This window comes from Vipera ursinii (genome assembly GCF_947247035.1).
Source record: "Vipera ursinii genome assembly, chromosome: 13".
NCBI lineage: Eukaryota > Metazoa > Chordata > Lepidosauria > Squamata > Viperidae > Vipera > Vipera ursinii.
This window is the reverse complement of record NC_139526.1, coordinates 10899255-10919619: the sequence shown is the minus strand read 5'-3', so window position 1 is coordinate 10919619 and position 20365 is coordinate 10899255. Positions and strand designations below refer to the sequence as shown.

The 20365-nt window shown below is 44.2% G+C and overlaps 1 protein-coding gene across 1 annotated transcript in view; it reads left to right on the top strand.

The window, feature by feature from the left end:
- Positions 1-17431: 17431 nt before the first annotated feature.
- The window catches only part of SBK1 (SH3 domain binding kinase 1), a gene marked incomplete at its 3' end in the record, with an annotated part of 74922 nt that continues 71988 nt past the window's right edge, over positions 17432-20365 (top strand). Inside the window, exon 1 of the mRNA XM_083373033.1 lies at positions 17432-17523. Coding sequence (XP_083229159.1) covers positions 17462-17523 — 62 coding nt within the window. The 5' untranslated portion in view covers positions 17432-17461. The remainder of the gene's footprint in view (positions 17524-20365) is intronic.

Here is a 20365-nt window from a genome sequence, read left to right as displayed (position 1 = left end):
CCGGAATCCCCTCTGGCTTGCCAGGAAGGATCAGTCGTGCCTCCAAAATCAAATGCCGTGGAGGTTCACAGGCACCATCGGAATGGCGTCGCTCGGCGTGGTCGTGGTGGGTCGTCCGATCTATCACACCGACTAGATCGGGCTCGGGCCGTTTCCCGACAGCAAAGCAGGGGACTTTCTCGGAGCCGGCTTGGTCACTGATGCCCGCTGACGCTTCTTTGGACAAGAAGCAGCCAAATGTCCAGGGTCCCCACAGTAAAAACACAACCCCTCCGATCGTCGTCTGTCCATTTCCGTCGCCGATAGACGGGACCTGGCGGCACCCAGCTCCATTGGCTCCTCCCTCTGGACTGGGGGCTCACGCACAACAGGGGCGGCAGGGGTCTGTGGGATGGCACGGCGACTCTTTCGCTGCTGCAGCCGGGCATCGATCCGCAGACAAAGATGGATCAGCCCATTCAGATCTGAGGGAATGTCCACGCGGGCCAGCTCATCCAACATCTCCTCTGACAAGCCATCCTGAAAGGCATCCACGAGCGCAGCCTCATTCCAGGCGGAATCCTGGCTAACCAGCCGGAAATCGCTGATATAGGCCTGTAGAGGGCGCTGACCCTGCCTCAAAGCTTTCAGGCGTCGGGTGGCAGTCTGCGCCTTAATCGGGTCCTCGTACATGAGGCGCATATGGTCACAAAACCCCCCAAAGTTATCCAACAAAGGGCTAGGCTGTGCCAACAGAGGCGTGCCCCAACGAGCTGCATCTCCCGACAGAAGGCTCAACACGAATCCCACCTTATCTCGGTCAGTGGGGAAATCAGCAGCTCTCACGCTGATAAAAAGCTGGCATTGTCCCAGGAAGGCAGGAAACAGTTCTGGATTACCAGCAAATTTATCCGGCATAGCTATCTGACATTTCCTCCTGGGTGGGGGTGCAGCATGTACCTGAGCTTGCAGTTGTGCCACCTGAGCTGCCAGCAAAGTGAGTTGCTGGGTGAGCTGGGCATTCTCGGCAAGAAGCTGCTCCATCGTAGTAATAAGGGGTGGGTGGCTGAAAGCAAACTGTTCTGAACCAGCCCTTCTGGCCTTGTAATAAGGCAAACCCCTATTCAGAAAGAAGAGACTGGAGAGCGTCCAAGGCTAAAAGGCATCTGCCAAGATTTAATTACGCAGTTAACAAAAACACTAGAGCTTGTCTTCTCAAGCGGAAAAGTTGCTTTCAGCAACCAGCCCCTCCCCAAACACTCCTTTTATAGAGAGCTCAGGGCGTGGTCTCCCTGTGCCTCCTCCCGAGGAGTCCCATAGCCTTTCTTTGTTTGTTCCTGCTCGACTGCCTCCTGCGTCGGGCGTCCTTGAACAGGGCCAGCTGTGGGTCATCATCCTCCGCACTCTCGGGCTCACGCAGCTGAGAAGAGGTCCCCGGCTGAGGACTCTGCAAAGCCTCCAAACCATCATCAGCCGGTTCGTTTCCCTCCTCCCCCTCGTCTGAGTCCTCCGATACATCGGACCCGGCTGTCGGACCCACAGGCTGGCCCTGAGTCACAACAGTGAGCGCCTGTTACTCGTCCCAGCTTCTGCCAACCTAGCAGTTCGAAAGCACGTAAAAATGCAAGTAGAAAAATAGGGACCGCTACGGTGGGAAGGTAACAGTGTTCCGTGCGCCTTTGGCATCTAGTCATGCCGGCCACATGACCACGGAGACGTCCTCGGACAAGCGCTGGCTCTTCGGCTTTGAAACGGAGATGAGCACCGGCCCCTAGAGTCGGAAACGACTAGCACACATGTGCGGGGGAACCTTTACCTTTACCCTTTTATCTTCAAGAACATTACAGTGTTATTAAACAAATTTTTATATTGCACCTACTGTTACCTAGAGCAGGAAATTTATATTAAGTGATACCCTACCGAGACTAAAATTAGTTAAAATAGTAATTAAAATATTAAATAAAGTCTAAATATTACAGTATCATTAAGTATATTAATAAAATAGTAAAATTAGATGATAATTTATTATTTATCTCAATAATATTGCATCATGAATTTATTCATTAAAATGTTATCAAAAGTAAACATTTTTACTAATTAAAGTATTGAGAAATTAAATTAAAAATTAGCCTTGGATTGAATGTAAAACCAGGGTGTCAAACAAATAAACAAACAAAAAAAAATATTTCTCGTATGGGTCTACAGGTAGTCCTCATTTAACGTCCCTAACTGAAACTGGCAACTCTGTGGTTAAGAGATATATTTACAACAATGAACGAACAAATAAATAATAAACATGCATTCAAATTACTGCAGAGACCTAGAAATAAAAAAAGTAGAGACCTGTAAATAGTCTGCATGTTTTTATAAATACCTGCCCTTATTTTTGATTGTGGAAAAGGTTGTCTTTTCCATTGACACAAAAGTCCCTTTTTAAAGCTTGCACACCCATTTTTATTTATTAATTATTAATTTATTTATTGAATTTATATGCCATTCAACTTGTTATCAAGCAGCTCTTACATTGTGCCTACCTTCTTTTTTTTTGGACTAGAAAAATAAATCTTCTGACCAAAACTAGATTCACAAAACAGATTCATACTTCCTAATGTCATCCTTAATGATGCATGGAAAGGCATGATTAAGACAAACCCTGTTATCCAGACGGTCCACCTAGCCAGTAAAACAGCAGTTCAAAAATGTGCAAATAAGCCGATGTAATCCCAGGATTATGTGAAATAACATTTGCCCCTGGCAAATGCAGTATAACTGGATGAGGATTTCATTAGAGACATCCTGTGGTTGTTCAACAAACTGGTTTCGATTTTGCAGGTGAAAAATGATACAGATGCTGGTTTCACAGGAATTGCTAGGACTAAATCTTTTGCGTCTACTCCCCATGGCAAGTACAGGAATAACTGGCACGAAGAGGGTGTGTGAGAGAAATTTATCATATTGTTTAGGAGGTGGCCACGACGGCAGGACTTTGTAGCTTTGCAGGCATGAAAATGTCATCAATTTCCAAGAGGGAGAAGAACATCCTGTGCCGAACATAAGAGACTGCATCAATGTTCCCTCTCTTCTTTTTTGCATTTTTTTTAATGCTGGGACACAGTTGGAATCCCAGGGTTGTAAAACTAAAATGATAAAAATTTAGGACAGAGAAAATACTACGGTACTTACTTAACAGAAAGTCAAACCTTTGAAATGTTTGAAGGTATGTATGATTCTGTAATATTCCAGAGACAAAAAGCAACCATTCATGAGGAAGTCACGAAATTAAGTGAATTAGGTTCTGAGTAGGACCACTAGGTCTAAGGAAGCCAATTTGGTGTAGTTTTTTAAACATGCAGAATACAGAACAAGAGTTGGAAGTGTCTTTGAAGGTTTTCTAGTCTAACTCGCTGCTCAAGTAGGAGATCCTATGCTATTCCGGACAAATGGCTGTCCCCTTCTTAAAAACCTCTAGTGATGGAGCGCTCGCAACTTTTGGAGGCAAGTTGTTCCAACGATTGATTGTTCTCGCTGTCAGGAAATTTCTCCTTCTTGGAATAGAAACCAGGAGACTGAGTTCTATAGTAGTCCTTGACTTACAACTGTAATGGAGCCCAGAATTTCTGTCATATGTCATGATGGTCTTAGATTGAGGCACCCATGTAACTAATCTGATTTTATGACTTTTATTTGTGGCAGACGTAAAGCGAATGCTATGGTTGTAAACCGAGCCCATTCATTCCACTGGAAACCACCAATTGTATTTGTCAATCATCACATGAGTGCAACTTCTGAAAACAGCAACCCCGCGCCTGTTCTTGTTCCTGCAATCACCAGAAGTCAAGACTTACTCGATTGTAACAAAAACAAACCAAGATGGCCACAAGATGGTAGCAGTTTTCTTTGTCACTTTACTGCCATCCAATAGTACACTAATATTTTGCAGTAATCCTGTTCTTGAGCTATTTTCCCCAACTGTTGTATGGTACTCCTGAAAAAGACAAAATTTTCTACCAGTGTTGTTGGTGTGCCTGCTTTCAGCTTGTCTCACTTGCAAAAGCTCCTGGATAAATTTAAAGCAGTTTTATAACGATTCTCTCCAAATTGCATGTCGAAAACTTTCAAGTGGAACCATTTGAATCCAGACAAGCATGTCAAGAGGGCTAAGAATAGGATTCAAAAAAAAGCATCCAGGACAATCAAAGGAGATAGATAATTCTGGCTTGGCAATTAAAGACGTTTTTTTGCAAGGAAAAGGGATTATTTTTTTTATAAACCCTGATGCATAAGTAGTCCCATCATTAAAAGCCTGGAGGAACATTCCATTAAAAAGAACATCCCTCAGTGGTTTTGGAAATTGTTTAAAAACTGACCGTCAGATGTACAACACCTTTTATTGGCAGAGTTTCAAATATGGTCTTGGAGCAAGGCTATCTGGCTATTTTTAACAAAGCCGTGTAAGGTGCAACCCCCTAAACTATACAATAAGGAGCCTTGGTGGAGCAGTGGGCTAATGCCTCCTTAAGTAACACCAGCTGCCTGCAATTAGTGCAGGTTCGAGTCCCACCAGGCTCAAGGTTGACTCAGCCTTCCATCCTTCCGAGGTAGGTAAAATGAGGACCCAGATTGTTGGGGGCAATAAGCTGACTTTGTAATAATGCCGCTTGGGGGGCCCCCCGAAAGCCCTAATAAGCAGGCATATACATAGAATTAAGGCTATTGCTAAGCACATTGGTTTGTGCTTAAATTGTAAGCCGCCCTGAGTCTTCGGAGAAGGGCGGGATATAAATGGGATTAAAATAAAATAAATAAAATAAATAAAAATTTTTGGACTGCACAATCATGGTCCTCTTCCTTATTCTCTACAACACATAATCCGTAATATGGTTTGGCAATGTGTGGATTCAGCCATCATTATGGCTCAATGTGCTCTCCTTGCGTCCATTCAATTTTATTTATTTATTTATTTATTTTATTTTAATTCCATTTATATCCCGCCCTTCTCCGAAGACCCAGGGCGGCTTACAAGCTTAGCAGTAGCCTTCGTTCTATGTATTCAATGGTGGTTAACTTAACAAACTGACTAGATAAGTCAAGTGAACCACGTTAGTCAGTCAACCAGAAATGTCCCCCTCAACAACTGTTGTTGTATAGACAACACTGAGAAGGAATCTGTGTCTGCAACCTTGTGCTTCTGAAGAAGACAGTTGGATCTCAATGCATCCCATGAATATAATCTAAATTTGTGCAGTTACTCATTTATGTTAACCTGATAGGTGGTTCAAGATAAGGGGGGGGGAAACATTTTTCCAGAAAATGTGTCTGCATACGGGTGTTTGCAGAGAGGAGTGGAAAAAAGTCAAGATCAACTGCACGATCAAAAACCTGCTCCTGTTTTACACATATCTTGACATGTTTACAGAACTTATGAAATGCATCAGACCAAAAAAGTCATGGTACCTTAATCTGTGCTTTTCTGTGCTCAATGTGGGAAAGATTCTCCAGAGTTAGTAGGAAGTTAGGGTTAGTGAAAGTGGTGGAACTGGGAAAAAAGATGGCAAATTTAATGGCTCTCGTTAGAGAAAAGATATTGGCAAACTTTAACTGGAAACCTTTGGGGGACTTTTTGCAAGAAATAGGAAAAAAAAAGAACCCAAATAACGACATGTAGATTTGATGATTGGTAAAAGCCATTGATTATTGGGAAAATGGATTTAATTGTGTAGCCCTAAAGTAAGGGTTGAATTTAAGCTTTATTTATATCTTTTGTAAAAGAGGTTGGAAGTCACTTTCTTTTTATGCTCTTTATACTTTTTTTCCTATAGTGTTGTTTTTGGCACTCCTATCCTCTATCTGTAGGGACGCAGTGGCTCAGTGGGTTAGGACGCTGAGCTTGTCGATCGGAAGGTTGGCAGTTTGGCGGGTCGAATCCCGAGTGCCGTGTAGCAGAGTGAGCGCCTGTTACTCGTCCCAGCTTCTGCCAACCTAGCAGTTCGAAAGCACGTAAAAATGCAAGTAGAAAAATAGGGACCACTACGGTGGGAAGGTAACAGCGTTCCGTGCGCCTTTGGCGTCTAGTCATGACCACATGACCACAGAGACGTCCTCGGACAAACGCCGGATCTTCGGCTTTGAAACGGAGATGAGCACCGGCCCCTAGAGTTGGAAACGACTAGCACACATGTGCGGGGGAACCTTTACCTTTATCTTCTATCTTCCTCTTTTTTTCATTTGATCTATTCTTCTTTCTGGCTATTTATGTTTGCTAGTTTTTAATCTTTATGTTCCATAAAAACTTAATAAAGATATGGGTTGTTTTTTTTTATTAAAGCAGGAGACCAGTCTCTGAACCAGAGACACAAGACCTCCATCTTCCAAAGTATCTGTGATTGTTCTCAGCTAGATGGCAGCAGCCAGCTAATCTTGGCTGCTCTCGAAAGCCTAAGTAGAGTTGGATTGGACAGGAGGAGTTCAAGGAATTTCAGGGCTATAGATACATACATTTGTTCTTTTCATGTCTTTAAGTCAGTGTTGACTCTCGAACAAGCCCCTGCAATTTTTTTGGCTAGATTGTGGAAGTGATTGGATCTTTCCTTCACCCAAGAGCAGGGGTAGGCAACCTTGGCTCTTTTATGACTCGTGGACTTCAACTCCCAGAATTCCTGAGCCAGCCATGCTGGCTCAGGAATTCTGGGAGTTGAAGTCCACGAGTCATAAAAGAGCCAAGGTTGCCTACCCCTACCCAAGAGAGACTGGCCCAACTGTACCTTGGCTGGTTAGTTGTCTATGGAGATTCTCAGCCACCCAGCTCATGGTTGTCCCGAAGGTGCTTTTTCAGGAAGCAACTGGACTTTCTTATTTTTCTTTGAAGACGTTCCTGTTCTCATCCAAGAAGCTTCTTCTCTGACAAGAAGGCTCCACACACATTTGCACTACTCAGGTGACCCTGAGGACACAGATAAACCTCCAAATGGCCTCAACGACTCTCTACAAGAATGCAAATGACCAACTGTCTGTAAAGGAATATAAATCCTTCCATTTCCCCACCATCCAGTCAGAGCTGAAGAAGCTTCTTGGATGAGAAGCGAAACATCATCAAAGAAAAAAAGAAAGTCCAGTTGCCTCCTGAAAAAGCACCTTTGGGACTTGGCTGATTAGGGAATTCTGGGAGTTGAAATCCATGCAAGTTGCCAAAGTTGAGAAACACTGCTCTACACCAAAGGAGAAGAGGAGGAAGTATGTCTGTAGTTTTCTTGACCAGATTTCAGAAATGGTCTGTCATTGCCTTCTTCCCAGGGCTGAGAGAAAGTGACTGGCACAGCTGGTTTTGTGCCCAAGATGGGACTAGAACTCACCGTCTCCCAGCTTCCAGCCTCTTGCTTTAAATTACTACTCTGAACTACTTCTTGTACACTACAATAAGAAGTCAATGAAGTACTCCAGGAGGGGACAGAAGAAAATCACTGACTAGCACTGATGACGTGCCCTACTTTGAGTGATGAAACCTCTGCAAGAAAACAACCAAGGACCCTCAATCCAACTCTGAGCTACAAATATTCTCCTTTCCGGGAATTTAGGAAGTCCCCACCCCACTACAAACAGCCACTTGCAGCAATGGTCAGCCTGCCAAGATATACTGCTTGAAAAATCTCCCCATTTATTCAACTGACAGTGCATAAAGCAGAGCCAAGCGGGGCCAGCTGCGACTTTATAAAACAGCTTCCCCCACCAGCTCGTAAAACCTCCCCATTTCTCCTAAACCTAGCGTGGCTTTTTATTTTATTTTATTGAGCTCTGCCCTTGTGTTTTGCACGGAAGGCAGGAGCGAGAAGAATGAAGCAAGTCGAGAAGAAAGAACGCCTGTCATAACCGTGATGGGGGCTCCTCCATTGTGCAAATCTGCTGGAGTTGGGCAGAAAGGGATCCAAACCGTGCTGGTTTCAAGCCACCAATGCTGGTTGCGAATCTGTGTGGTGTGTGTGTGTGTGTGTGTTTGTGTAGGGAGGGGAACTCTAGATTAGCCATGTTTATTTCCTGGAACACATTAGGAAAACCCCCGGAGGGAGATGTGGAGTTTGACAGTGGCTTCTCCTGTTCTCCTTTGTGGAGAGAAGAGTTGGCTGTCTCTCGCTCAGTCACTCTGCCTTGAGTCCCTTATTAGTTAAAAGACATTAATGTTTTAACATTTCCTCTTGAATGTGTCTGGCTGGGTCGTCTGGAGGTAGAGCCTTTATAGGTGGCATTCATCTCTCATGACCATGGAATTATTAGCTTCAGGCAGGGAAGAAGGGAGGAAGGGCATGTGTGTGTGTGTGTGTGTGTGTGTATATGTTTGTGTGTGTCCATGTGTTGAATTCCTAAGAGAAATGCCTTCTCTGAGTCAAGCCTGTCTCCAGGGCACACCCACGTAGGTTTGGGTGTCGTTTTGTCCTCTTCTGGAACTTTTTTTATCATCTTCCCAGTCTACGGCCCTGGGTTCTCTGAAGGCTACACATTTGAACAAATATGCAAACCTGGTCTGCATATAATTTGAAGCTTCCTCTTCCACCAGCATAGCATTTTCAACTCTGTTTCCTCATCATCTTTTCTCTTTTATTTTCTCTAGGTCTGCAGTTTGCCCTAAATAATATAGTGGTTGGTTTATACTTAGCCTGTTGTATAACACCAAATTTACAGGTCTTCTATTTTCAACTGTAGAGATACTTCTGTGCTTTTTAATGTTCCCAGAAATTAAAAACAAAAATTTGGTTAAAACATCTACTAGCTAAATAACACCATCAAACAAGGTTTGGTCCTTCCTTCCTTCCTTCCTTCCTTCCTTCCTTCCTTCCTTCCTTCCTTCCTCCCTCCCTCCCTCCCTCCCTCCCTTCCCATTACTACCTCACTCAACTCCAAAATACTGGCTTTAAATTTTCCCCCTGATTCAGAGTTCCCAAGTCTACCCACTAACTTCCTTTTTGGAACTGGTTCCAAATTTCAGGAGAAAAACAACAACCCATTGTTCCATTCCAAAAGGTGTTTTTTTTTCTTTTTCCATTTTTCCGCTGGGTAATCTCCAAAGGCTTTCAATATCCTTGGGAAACATTGAAGCCCTAAAAGGCCTTGCACTAATGGGGAGCATCTGAGAGGCAGGGGGAGGAGAAAACGGTCTAAGTAGTTCAGGAAGAGTCCAGGTCCAAAGACGCTCTGCTGTCCTTGAAAGTCACTCCTCTCAGCCATCAAAGGAAACCTGAGAACTGACTGTACAATGTAAGAATTTCATGTCTCCAAGCTACATCTCATTAAATCTATACGGTAGATCAGTAAGAACATCCCTATTTTGCAGACAAAATCTTTAAAGGGAGGGAGGAGATTGAAGACAATCCAGGCAAGTCATCATGAGGTAAACCACAATTGACTGGATTCACACAAGACACAAGACCTAAGGGCAGGGCTAGGCAACCTTGGCTCTTTTATGACTCGTGGACTTCGACTCCCAGAATTCCTGAGCCAGCCATGCTGAGGGAAAAGAGAGAGGTTTCCGAGCTGAGGCATGCTGGCTCAGGAATTCTGGGAGTTGAAGTCCACGAGTCATAAAAGAGCCGAGGTTGCCTACGCCTGACCTAAGGGAACCCACCGTATTCAGACAACGTGTGAGAATAGAACGTCTAAAGAAGGGATAGCCAGTCTGAGGTTAGGCCGCCAGATCTGGGCTGAAAAATATCTAGGGAGCTACTTGCTGTATTTTTGCAGCCCAGATCCATGGCTGTTTAAATTTTAAGACCCCAACTGGTCCCTACATTTTTTCTTTGCTCTCCCCGCCATTTATTAAACTGGTGCTTCCAAATTGTATTTTCTCATTGTCTGGAAGCTGGACCTAAAGACATTGTCCAACAATTCTTCTCAAACCAAACAGAGGTAAAGTTTGTGCCATCTATTTAATGCCCGAACACTGGACTGAAAAGGGGGCATCAGCCATAGTGCCCTCAAAGACTTTGGCGCATATTTCTGCTTGGTTGCCTTGGATTTTTAGTTAGATAAATTATAGTGAGATTTAGAGACTAAAGACTAAAGGTAGAGGAAAAGGCTGCATGAGGAAACAAACTTATGAAAAGAAAGAAGAATGAGGTTTAAGACGATTTAATATTTATTCCGGATATGTCCATTTTCTCGCTTGAATTTCTGTATGTTTCATCCAAGAAGAATATGGTTTTGTAAATCTGAAGTGTGTGTATGTCTGCTGTGGATTCATAGTTTTCAAAGTGGATTAATAATTCTAGCAAAACAGCAGGTATCAGAGTTTATAACTAACAACAAGATGTATTAAGTAGGCATTTTAGTTTATCATGCCCTGCAAACAAAATCAATGACATTTTAATTAAATAAAACATTTTCCAGGTTATGTTCTGGATTTCTGTGCCAATCATGGAAGAAACCTGGGTTTATGCATTGCCCTAAAACCATGCTTAAAGATGTATTTGTTCCTGTATCTATTCAAGAAGCTTTAGGCTGGCTTCATACATTTCATTAGATTCCAATGTCATTGATTTAGTTTTGGTTCTCTGTATTCATATAATACAACCTTTCTGCAGTTTTTTGGTCCTGATAGAGGTTTAGCACAACATGTCAACCCATCCAGTTGCAACTTAGCCAACAACCTGACAGTTAGAACAATTAATCAATGGAACAACCTGCCTCCAGAAGCTGTGAATGCTCCAACACTGGAAGTTTTTAAGAAGAGATTGGACAATCATTTGTCTGAAATGGTATAGGGTTTCTTGCCTAAGCAGGGGGTTGGACTAGAAGACCTCCAAGGTCCCTTCCAACTCTGTTATTCTACTCTACTCTACTCTACTCTACTCTACTCTACTCTACTCTACTCTACTCTACTCCCCATTCTATATTCTGTTCTGTTCTATTGTATTCTATTGTATTCTATTCTATTCTATTCTATTCTATTCTATTCTATTCTATTCTATTCTATTCTATTCTATTCTAGCCTAGCCTAGCCTACCCTACCCTACCCTACCCTACCCTACCCTACCCTATCCTATCCTATCCTATCCTATCCTATCCTATCCTATCCTATCCCATGATTAAAATGAATCCCAGCTTAGGGTAATGCATCCACTCTTTGCTGGGATCTCCTGTCTCTTCAATCCCTTCTCAGGCTTTCCAGTGTAGTCACGACCTTTCCATTCTGTCCCAGCCGAAGATGCCAAGTGCTCCTCTGTTACAGCCACTGAAAGCCTCCTGGCTCTCAAAATTAAGGAGCAATTGATTTTTCCCATTAGCCAGCCCAGGTCTAGCTTGGGTGGTGCAGAGAAAATGAAGGCCTGCTGAATAATTCAGGGGATGAGATGACAAAGTCCTTCCCTGCTTTCCACAGGCACCACAACACCAGGGCATCACAACCACCGCTACGCTCTCCACCCAACGTACAGGTAAAGAAAAGGAACCCTAGCAGAAGGGCAGAGTTCCTGCTTCTTTCTTGCACTGATGTCCCATCTCCCACCCCCACCCCCACCCCATGAGCTCACCAGATATACACATGGAGTCTTCATCCCCCCCTCATTTTTCTTTCACATCCATCTACTAGGATAGGTGGCTGTTGTTGTTCAGTTGCTAAGTTGTGTCTTGACAACCCCATGGACCATAGCGTGCCAAACCCCATCTTCCCCGCTCCTCCCCTCTCTGCTGGAGTTTGTCCAAATTCATGTTCATTGTGTTGATGACCCTATCTAACCATCTCCTCCTCTGCCGTCCCCTTCTCCTTTTGCCTTCCATCTTTCCCAACACCAGGATCTTCTCCAAAGAGTCCTCTTTTCTCATTTGGTGGCCAAAGTACCTGAGCTAAGTCTTCCTTATGGTCCAGCTCTCACAGCCATACACTACTACTGGGAAAAAACCATAGCTTTAACTATACGGATCTTTGTCGGCAAGGGGACGTCTCTGCTTTTTAAATATGCTTGTCAAGGTTTGGGCTGGAAAAAAAGCTGAGTCATCTAGAGGGTTTTAAGCTCAGAGTCTTCTCAGTTGCAGTTTAACCCAACATGTCTCAAGCTTGGTAACTTTAAAACATGGGGACCTCAGTTCTTTGTTGCTTTTCCTGTTTTTGCAGTTGCTTTTGCAGCTGGGGCCATTGTAAATGAATTGGGGGTTTTTCTCCCCCCCACCCTTAGGTTGCAAGATTTTTGTACGGTATTGTTTGTAGTTTTGTTATGTAAAGAATCTGAGTGGACTGGTTGGCTTTGATGTGCTGGCATTTTCATTATTTTGAGTCTGTTTGTTTGTTGAAAGATGCAGCCTCCTTCATCATTATTTAAATCTGGTCCTCTTTTGATTTCCCCCAAAAGTGCAAGTGGAATCTGTGCTTGGTGCTCAATGCAAAAGAGCTTTTACGGACTTTTTGTGTGTGTGTGTGAATAAATAAAAATGAATGGACAATTTCTTGATTTAAAAAGTAGGTTTACAGGAGGAACAGAATTATGTTACATAATTTAGAAGGGTGAAATTATCTAGGTTTCTAACTGCAGCCGAGAAGATTGGAAATCGCTTCTTAAAATATTTCTTTCCCTTTTTCCCCCTCCCTTTCTCTTTGTTCACTTCTCTTCCACTTTTCTATTTATTCTTTTCTTTTTACTATTTTCGTTTTTACTTTTTTTTTTGCTGCTTTGAACTTTGCTGCAGTTTTATACACACGTTATATACTCGCATATAAAACTTATATTCAAGTTTTATACACTCCTCAGTGTTCCAGGAGAACCTGTTTTGAGGCACCTTCGATTTCCAAATTCAATCCGAGGCTCTCCAAATTCATTGATCGGAGGCCAGGATAATGGCAGTGCATCAATCCACTTTCAGCAATTTCCATCTCTTTCTTGCAAGATATATTATTAAGCTCATCTTTGGCTCCTACTGCATATCAATACCCTGGGGACTGGCACTGACTGGCATTACAGGGATGAATTAGGCACGGAGTTCCTTTTTTGTCAAGAGCTGCCCTCACAGGCAACCACCTCACTGGGACTTTGTAAAAGCCGATCAAAAGCCAAACAAATATTTCTCAGAAGACATTAGGAGGCTTCTGAAGGCCGTCTGAATTTTTTTTTCTTCTCTCTGGTTATTTGAGGTTGGCAACCATTTGCTTTCAATTATGCCCCTCTCCTGATCACTCTGGACCAAACAGAGAGGCACAAGAATTGACAAGTCAAAGAGTTGAAGTCCACATATCTTTAAGGTGCCTAGGTTGAGAAACAAGGATCTAAGCATTGTTCCAATATTTGAGGGGCTGCCACAAGGAAGAGGGGGGGTCAACCTAATCTCCAAAGCACCTGAAGGCCAGACAAGAAGCTATGGGTGGAAACTAATCAAGGAGAGAGGCAACCTAGAACTAAGGAGAAATTTCCTGACTGTGAGAACAATTAACTAGTGGAATGGCTTGTCTTCAGAAGTTGTGGGTGCTCCATCACAGGAGGCTTTCAAGAAGAGATTGGACAGCCATTTGTCTGAAATGGTATGGGGTCTCCTGCCTAAACAGGGGGTTGGACTAGAAGACCTCCAAGGTCCCTTCCAACTCTGTTATTGTATTAAGGTTGGCAGAAAGTTTTCAGCCCAACAGTGGAGTCTCTCTTTGCCTAAAGAAGCTCATTTAGGGACATTTACATAAATTATATAAATAAATCTCTAGATGAAGGCAAGAAAGATTGTTGTCTAAGTTGTGAAGAGAGCTATTTGCTCATCAGCAGTTATGTTCACACAGGACCCTAAGCTGCAGGGTGGTTGGTTATTTCATGTTTTGCAACTTCAGGCAACTGGGTTAATTTGGAAAAACCATGGTTCATTAAACTGAGACTAGAACTTTGTACGAAAAACGGCCTGGCCAGAACAGCCTCCAAATAAATTGGATTGCTAGTGCTTTCATACCAAGGAAACATCAAAGTGAGGAAAGTATAGATTAAGATGAATAGAATAGAATAGAATAGAATAGAATAAAATAGAATAGAATAGAATAGAATAGAATAGAATAGAATAGAATAGAATAGAATAGAATAGAATAGAATAATAGAATAGAAAATATGGAATGGAATGGAATGGAATGGAATGGAATGGAATGGAATAGAATAGAATAGAATAGAATAGAATAGAATAGAATAGAATAGAATAGAATAGAATAGAATAGAATAGAATAGAATAGAATAGAATAGAATAGAATATATGGAATGGAATCGAATGGAATGGAATGGAATGGAATAGAATAGAATAGAATAGAATAGAATAGAATAGAATAGAATAGAATAGAATAGAATAGAATAGAATAGAATAGAATAGAATAGAATAGAATAGAACAGGAGACCTTGGAGGTCTTCTAGTCCAGCCCCCTGCTCAAGCAGGAGAACCATCTCAGACAGATGATTGTCTATTCTCTTCTTAATAATCTCCAGTGATGGAGCACCCATGTTTTCTGGGGGCAAGCTGTTCCACTGGTTGATTGTCCTCATTGTCAGGAAGTTTCTCCTTAATTCCAGGTTGCTTCTCTCTTTGATCAGTTTCCAACCATGGTTTCTCGTCCTTCCCTCTGGTGCTTTGGTGAACAACCTGCCCCCCCCCTCTGCCTTGTGGCAGCCCTTCAGATACTGGAATGCTGCTATCATGTCTCCCCTATTTCTTCTTTTATTTAGACTAGCCAAACCCAAGTCCCGCAGCCGTTCTTCGTACGTTTTAGTCTCCAGGCCTTTGATCATCTTAGTTACTCTTCTCTGAATTTTTTCCAAACTCTTTTTTCCGACATCTTTTTTGTGATATGGTGACCAAAACTGGCTGCAGTATTCCAGGTGTGGTCTTACTAGGGTTTTATAAAGCGGTAATAATACTTTGCGTGATCTTGATTCTATGCCTCTGTTTGTACAACCCAGGACTGTATTCTCTTTTTTGGCTGCTGCTGCACACTGCTGGCTCATATTCAAGGGATCGTCCACTAGGACTCCAAGGTCCCTCTCAGTGTTCCTGTTTTTAGAAGGTCATCTTCTCTCCTGAGAAAGAGCCATTGGTCTTCTGGGTACAGGTTGGGTGAACACCCCGTAGTTTCAGTCCAGATTACCTGCCTCATTAAAGCATTTCAGCGAGGGAGTGTGGGATCCCTGCAATTGCTGTGTTTTTTTTGTTTGTTTGTTTGTTAAGAGCCTTGGTGGAGCAGTGGGCTAATGCCTCCTTCAGTAACACCAGCTGCCTGCAATTAGTGCAGGTTCGAGTCCCACCAGGCTCAAGGTTGACTCAGCCTTCCAGCCTTCTGAGGTAGGTAAAATGAGGACCCAGATTGTTGGGGGCAATAAGCTGACTTTGTAATAATGCCGCTTGGGAAAGCCCAAGTGAAAGCCCTAATAAGCAGGCATATACATAGAATGAAGGCTACTGCTAAGCTTGTAAGCTGCCCTGAGTCTTCGGAGAAGGGCAGGATATAAATGGAATTAAAATAAAATAAATAAAAAATATACATAGAATGAAGGCTATTGCTAAGCTTGTAAGCCACCCTGAGTCTTCGGAGAAGGGCGGGATATAAATGGAATTAAAATAAAAATAAAATAAATAAATAAAACTTGAACAAGCTGGCCTGGTCTGATGGGTTTTGGGATTTTATCACTGTTTTTATGTAAATCTATCTGTTTTTATTGGGCATTATTGTTTAATCTCTTCTTAATTTTTGTATTTTTGTATTATTTATTGCCCTGTTCACCGCCCTGAGTCCTTCGGGAGCAGGGCGGTATACAAATTAAATAAAATAAATAAATAAATAAATAACTTCTGTGTTTTATTGTAATTTCTTTGTTTGATTAAGGTCAACTCGCCCAGAATTCTTGAGAATCAGGCGGCATAGAAGTTTAATAATGATCGCACTTGTAAATAATTACTACCTTTTCCATAACACACTCCTGTGCGCATTCCCACCAACCTTACGGTGACTGAGTGTTGAATCTGATTCATCGAATGGCTAAGGCAGTTGCCGGTTTGCCACAAGATGCTGAATCATAAGCAGCACAACCTATTTTAGCCAGGTCCAGCATGTCTTGGGGATCCATCTAGCTGAGTTAAGACCCCCCCTTTTTTTATGCACTGCAACCCAATTTAGCCAATCCAGTTTTTGAGTTATGTTGATTGCCATATTTCTTCTCTTCCATTCCTTCAGGCAGGACTGCTGCCAAAGGGGGGGGCACCCCATTGCCCCAGCCTCTAGCGACTGGTCTTCCTGAGACCGCCCCCCCTTCTCTCTAAGACACACACACACACACACACACACACACACACACACACACAAATGAAGGCTGCTGTTCAGTCTTCAAGGCATGTGGCCCAGAGCACCGGCAGGGGAAGAGTTAACGCTCCAGCCTCACCGCGTGAAGCTGGAGCTATTAATACTCTGCCTGCTTTATCTGTCAGAGGGAGCTGGTTGCTTGGTCAACCAGACAGCCCTGTGAATCTTGGTGTATTCAGCAGGTCCTGAAGTTTTGATTCCCAGGGCAAAGGAGAATGGAACACAAGCTCGGTTGTCCAAGGTGAACCCTTCCCTTCCTTCCTTTTCCGTGTGCATATTCTCTCTCTCTCTCTCACACACACACACACACACACTCATAGATGTGCCACCTTCTGCCCAAGGCATCATTTCTTCTCCTCCTGACCAAGAAGTCCACAGTGTAGAGCTGGCCGTCTACCACCTGAAAGGTTAGTGACTTCCCTTCCCCAAAGGGAGAAGAAAACTTTCCATAAGGCAAGTTGTCCTGGGATGTCTGGAAGATCCCAGGGCAAAGCCTGGCTTGGCCACCTATGTTGAATGGGTCCTTCCCCATCATCTCCAGAAGAACCAGAGTCAGCGAAGACCAAACATCTCCAGCAGGTGGTAACCCACTTTTTTTGGGGGGGGGGAGGGGACATCGGCAGCACAGACATGGGAGAAATCTTGGAAGACTTGAGTTCTAATTTTTCAAGCTTGCTGGCTTTCTTGACTTCTCCTCTGATTCTGGAGTAAGATCTCTTTGGAAGTCCGTTGCCTGCAACAAGGAGGCCAGTGCAAGATTTAACAAGAGGGGAAGACACGGAAAAGAAAGCAGAAGCCTCTCCCTTCTGCTCCAAAGAAGAAGCTAACGCCAAAGTTTCTCCAAGGAAGAGGACCCCCCAAAACTGCTAAGCAAGGTCTTCTGAAGGTGGCCCCGATTTGTCAAGGAAAAGTCAGCCTTCAATGGAAGCCGGGACCTGTCGAGGAATTTGCTAGATAGCCCAGCAGAGCAACCGGCTCTAAAGTTCCTGATTTCCATCTCCAGCAGAGCAACCCCACAAGAGGGGGGGCACCTTTTGCACCCTGGAAGGAGCAGCGGGAAATCGGAGAAGCCAAGGCGCGAAATGTTTCCCCTTGGAAGCTGGGCCGGAACAGCTGAGCCTTTCCCGTTCCTTGCAAAATGCTGATGCCTGTCAGGGGTGGCCTGGCCAGGATCGCCCCTTGCCTTGCCTCTTCGGAGAGATGGATTCTTTCTGCTTCACCTGCTTTCAGAAAGAGGAGCTGCAGCCTTTGCAGTCCAACAGGTAGGTCCCGAAATATTTCTCGGCGCACCCGTGCAAAGCGTTGTAGGCAGTGCTTTTTTTGTAAAAGAAAAAGGTGCCGGAACTCACACATGTCATACAACCCGCCTTGCCTACCCTACAAAGCTCCATCCAAAAAAGGTGCCGGAACTCCGTTCTGAGCGTTCTATGAGGAAAAAAAGCCCTCGTAGGCAAATCTGCAGGCGTAGAGAGAGGTATGTTCTGAAGTTCAAGTGCAAGGTCAGAAATAAGGCATCCTAAGCTTGGCCCGCAGGTTAGGAGAGGGTGGTTACCGCAGTGATTTGAGGGATAACAGGTAGGTTGTCTGTACATGCTCAGGGTCACTGTTGCCCTTGTTTCTCCCATTCTAGAAATACAGGCTGACGTTGCAAGCAGGCTCTGTGGCCCGTTTCACCGAGGCAAACGGTAGGAGATTAAAAAAAACACACCTCCCTTAGACCAGATCAGACTATTATTCCACCGTACCCAGAAGTGGCTGCTCTGAAGGGCAGGCTGTGAACCCATCGCAAGCACCTTTTAGCTTAGCAATCTGGGTTGGTCTAGGGTCGAGGTTGCAGGCTGTGAATGCAAAACCTGAAGTTAGCTGGATAAACCCTGGTTCAGAAGCCTGGTGAAACGTCTCAGCGGAGTAGAGCTGCCGTGATCCTCTGCAGAGGTTGAACCTTTCTACACAGCCCATTTCCAGTCAGGGACCAGAGACGACGTCACTCCTGTTACATACTTCGCCTTACGACTTTGTGACTCTTCTCAATCGCCAACAGACCAGGTTGTCCCGTTCCTCCACCGACTCATGAGTTTCCTCTTTCTTCTTAGAGCAGAAATGGTTTGGTGGGGGGGGGAACCGTTCGGCACGATGCTGCTTAGGTATTTATCTATTTGTATCCTGCCTTTATGATTTCTAACTAATAACTCAAGGAGGCAAGCATATCCAAAAGGCATCCATCCTCCTGTTTGCCCAAAGAAAGATGATTTTTTGTTGTTGTTGCTGTCTCCGAGTAATTCGATGCTCCCCGGTCAGGCTAAGCTGGTTTGACTTTTTTTTTAAATCCCATTTATATCCTGCCCTTCTCCGAAGACTTAGGGCGGCTTACAATCTAAGCACAAATCAGTGCTTAGCAGTAGCCTTCATTCTATGTATATGCCTGCTTATTAGGGCTTTCGCCCCCCCCCCCCAAGCGGCATTATTACAAAGTCAGCTTATTGCCCCCAACAATCTGGGTCCTCATTTTACCTACCTGGGAAGGATGGAAGGCTGAGTCAACCTTGAGCCTGGTGGGACTCGAACCTGCACTAATGGCAGGCAGCTGGTGTTACTTAAGGAGGCATTAGCCCACTGCTCCACCAAGACTTGACCGTAGTTTGTTGAGCAGGCCCAGATTAAATCCATCAATCTTAAAGGAAATCCACCCTCTGAAAGGACAGACACTGAAGCTGAAGCTCAGATACGTTGGCCACCAAATGAGAAGAGATAAGACTCCTTGGAAAAGACCCTGATGATGGGAAAGAGGGAAAGCAAAGGAAGAAGAGGAGAGCAGGGGAGGAGATGCTTAGATAGTGTCCATCGACACAAGAAACATGAATTTGGGCAACTTTGGGAGATAGTGGAGGACAGAGGCCCTGGTGTGCTATGGTCCATGGGGTCAGAATAATAGAATAACAGAGTTGGAAGGGAGCTTGGAGGTCTTCTAGTCCAACTCCCCGCTCAAGCAGGACACCCTGTACCCATGGTGGCGAAACTATGGCACACGTGCCACAGGTGGCATGCAGAGCCCTCTCTGTGGGCACGCGCGCCGTCGCCCCAGTCCTGGGCCTTCAGCTGGATTTTATAAAACCTTTTTGCTTTAGGCCTCCGCCGCCGTGTGGAAAAAAAAAGGTTCAATCAATCAATCAATTTCAACTTCTCGCGGGGAAAAAAAAAGCTCTCGCAAAGTTGGAATTGATTGATTGAACTTTTTAGTCCCACCCAGCCTGCCGTTACCACCGCAGCCACGCCCGCCCAATGGGCCACGCCCACCCAATGGGCCACACCCACCCAGCACCCAACGATACATAAGTGGGCTTTGGGTTGCAGTTTGGGCACTCGGTCTCCAAAAGGTTCGCCACCACAGCCCTATACTGTTTCAGACAGATGGTTTGAAACCAGAGTTGGACCCGACTTAGCGAATGAACAACAAGGATATGCTGTGTACATGTGCACTTTGCTCTTCGCGATAGGCTCTGTGTGTATGCAACAGAATGACTTGTTCCTTTCCGGCTTCGCATGTCGTGTGAACCCAGCCCAAGAAAGACACGTGGTTTTCCTTTAGACATGGGACTGTACCATCAGGATAGCAGCAAAACAGGTGCCCCATTGCTGACCCAGCCTTCCCCTTAGCTCAAATTCTGAACGACTGGATGGCCACGTGGAGCCAAGCCGGTTTGATACGGCTTGATCTCTTGGCCAGAAGGTGTTAAAATCTTGAAAAAGCTGTCAACAAAAACCTGCTCAAAATTGTGAATGTTTGGTGCTGAGTTGTCCTCCAAAGCCCAGCTTATATGTACTTATTAGATCGATCTCCTGTCTGTTTTCGCCCTGCCCACACCTCTGCTTAAAATAGCAGTGTGAACCGAGCTTGGAATTAATTTCGGATAGGTGTCAATTTTTCAGACATACTCCTCTCTCTTGCTTTAGCAAGGTGGATGAGTTGGAAATGGCTCGAGAGACAGAATGAGGGCCAGAGGAGAGATTAGAAATACTTGATGACAGGAAGAGAGAAGGTGGGTTTTTTTAGCCACAAGGATTCTTATCATTCTAAACGGTGATCCAGTTTCTATAAGGAGTTGC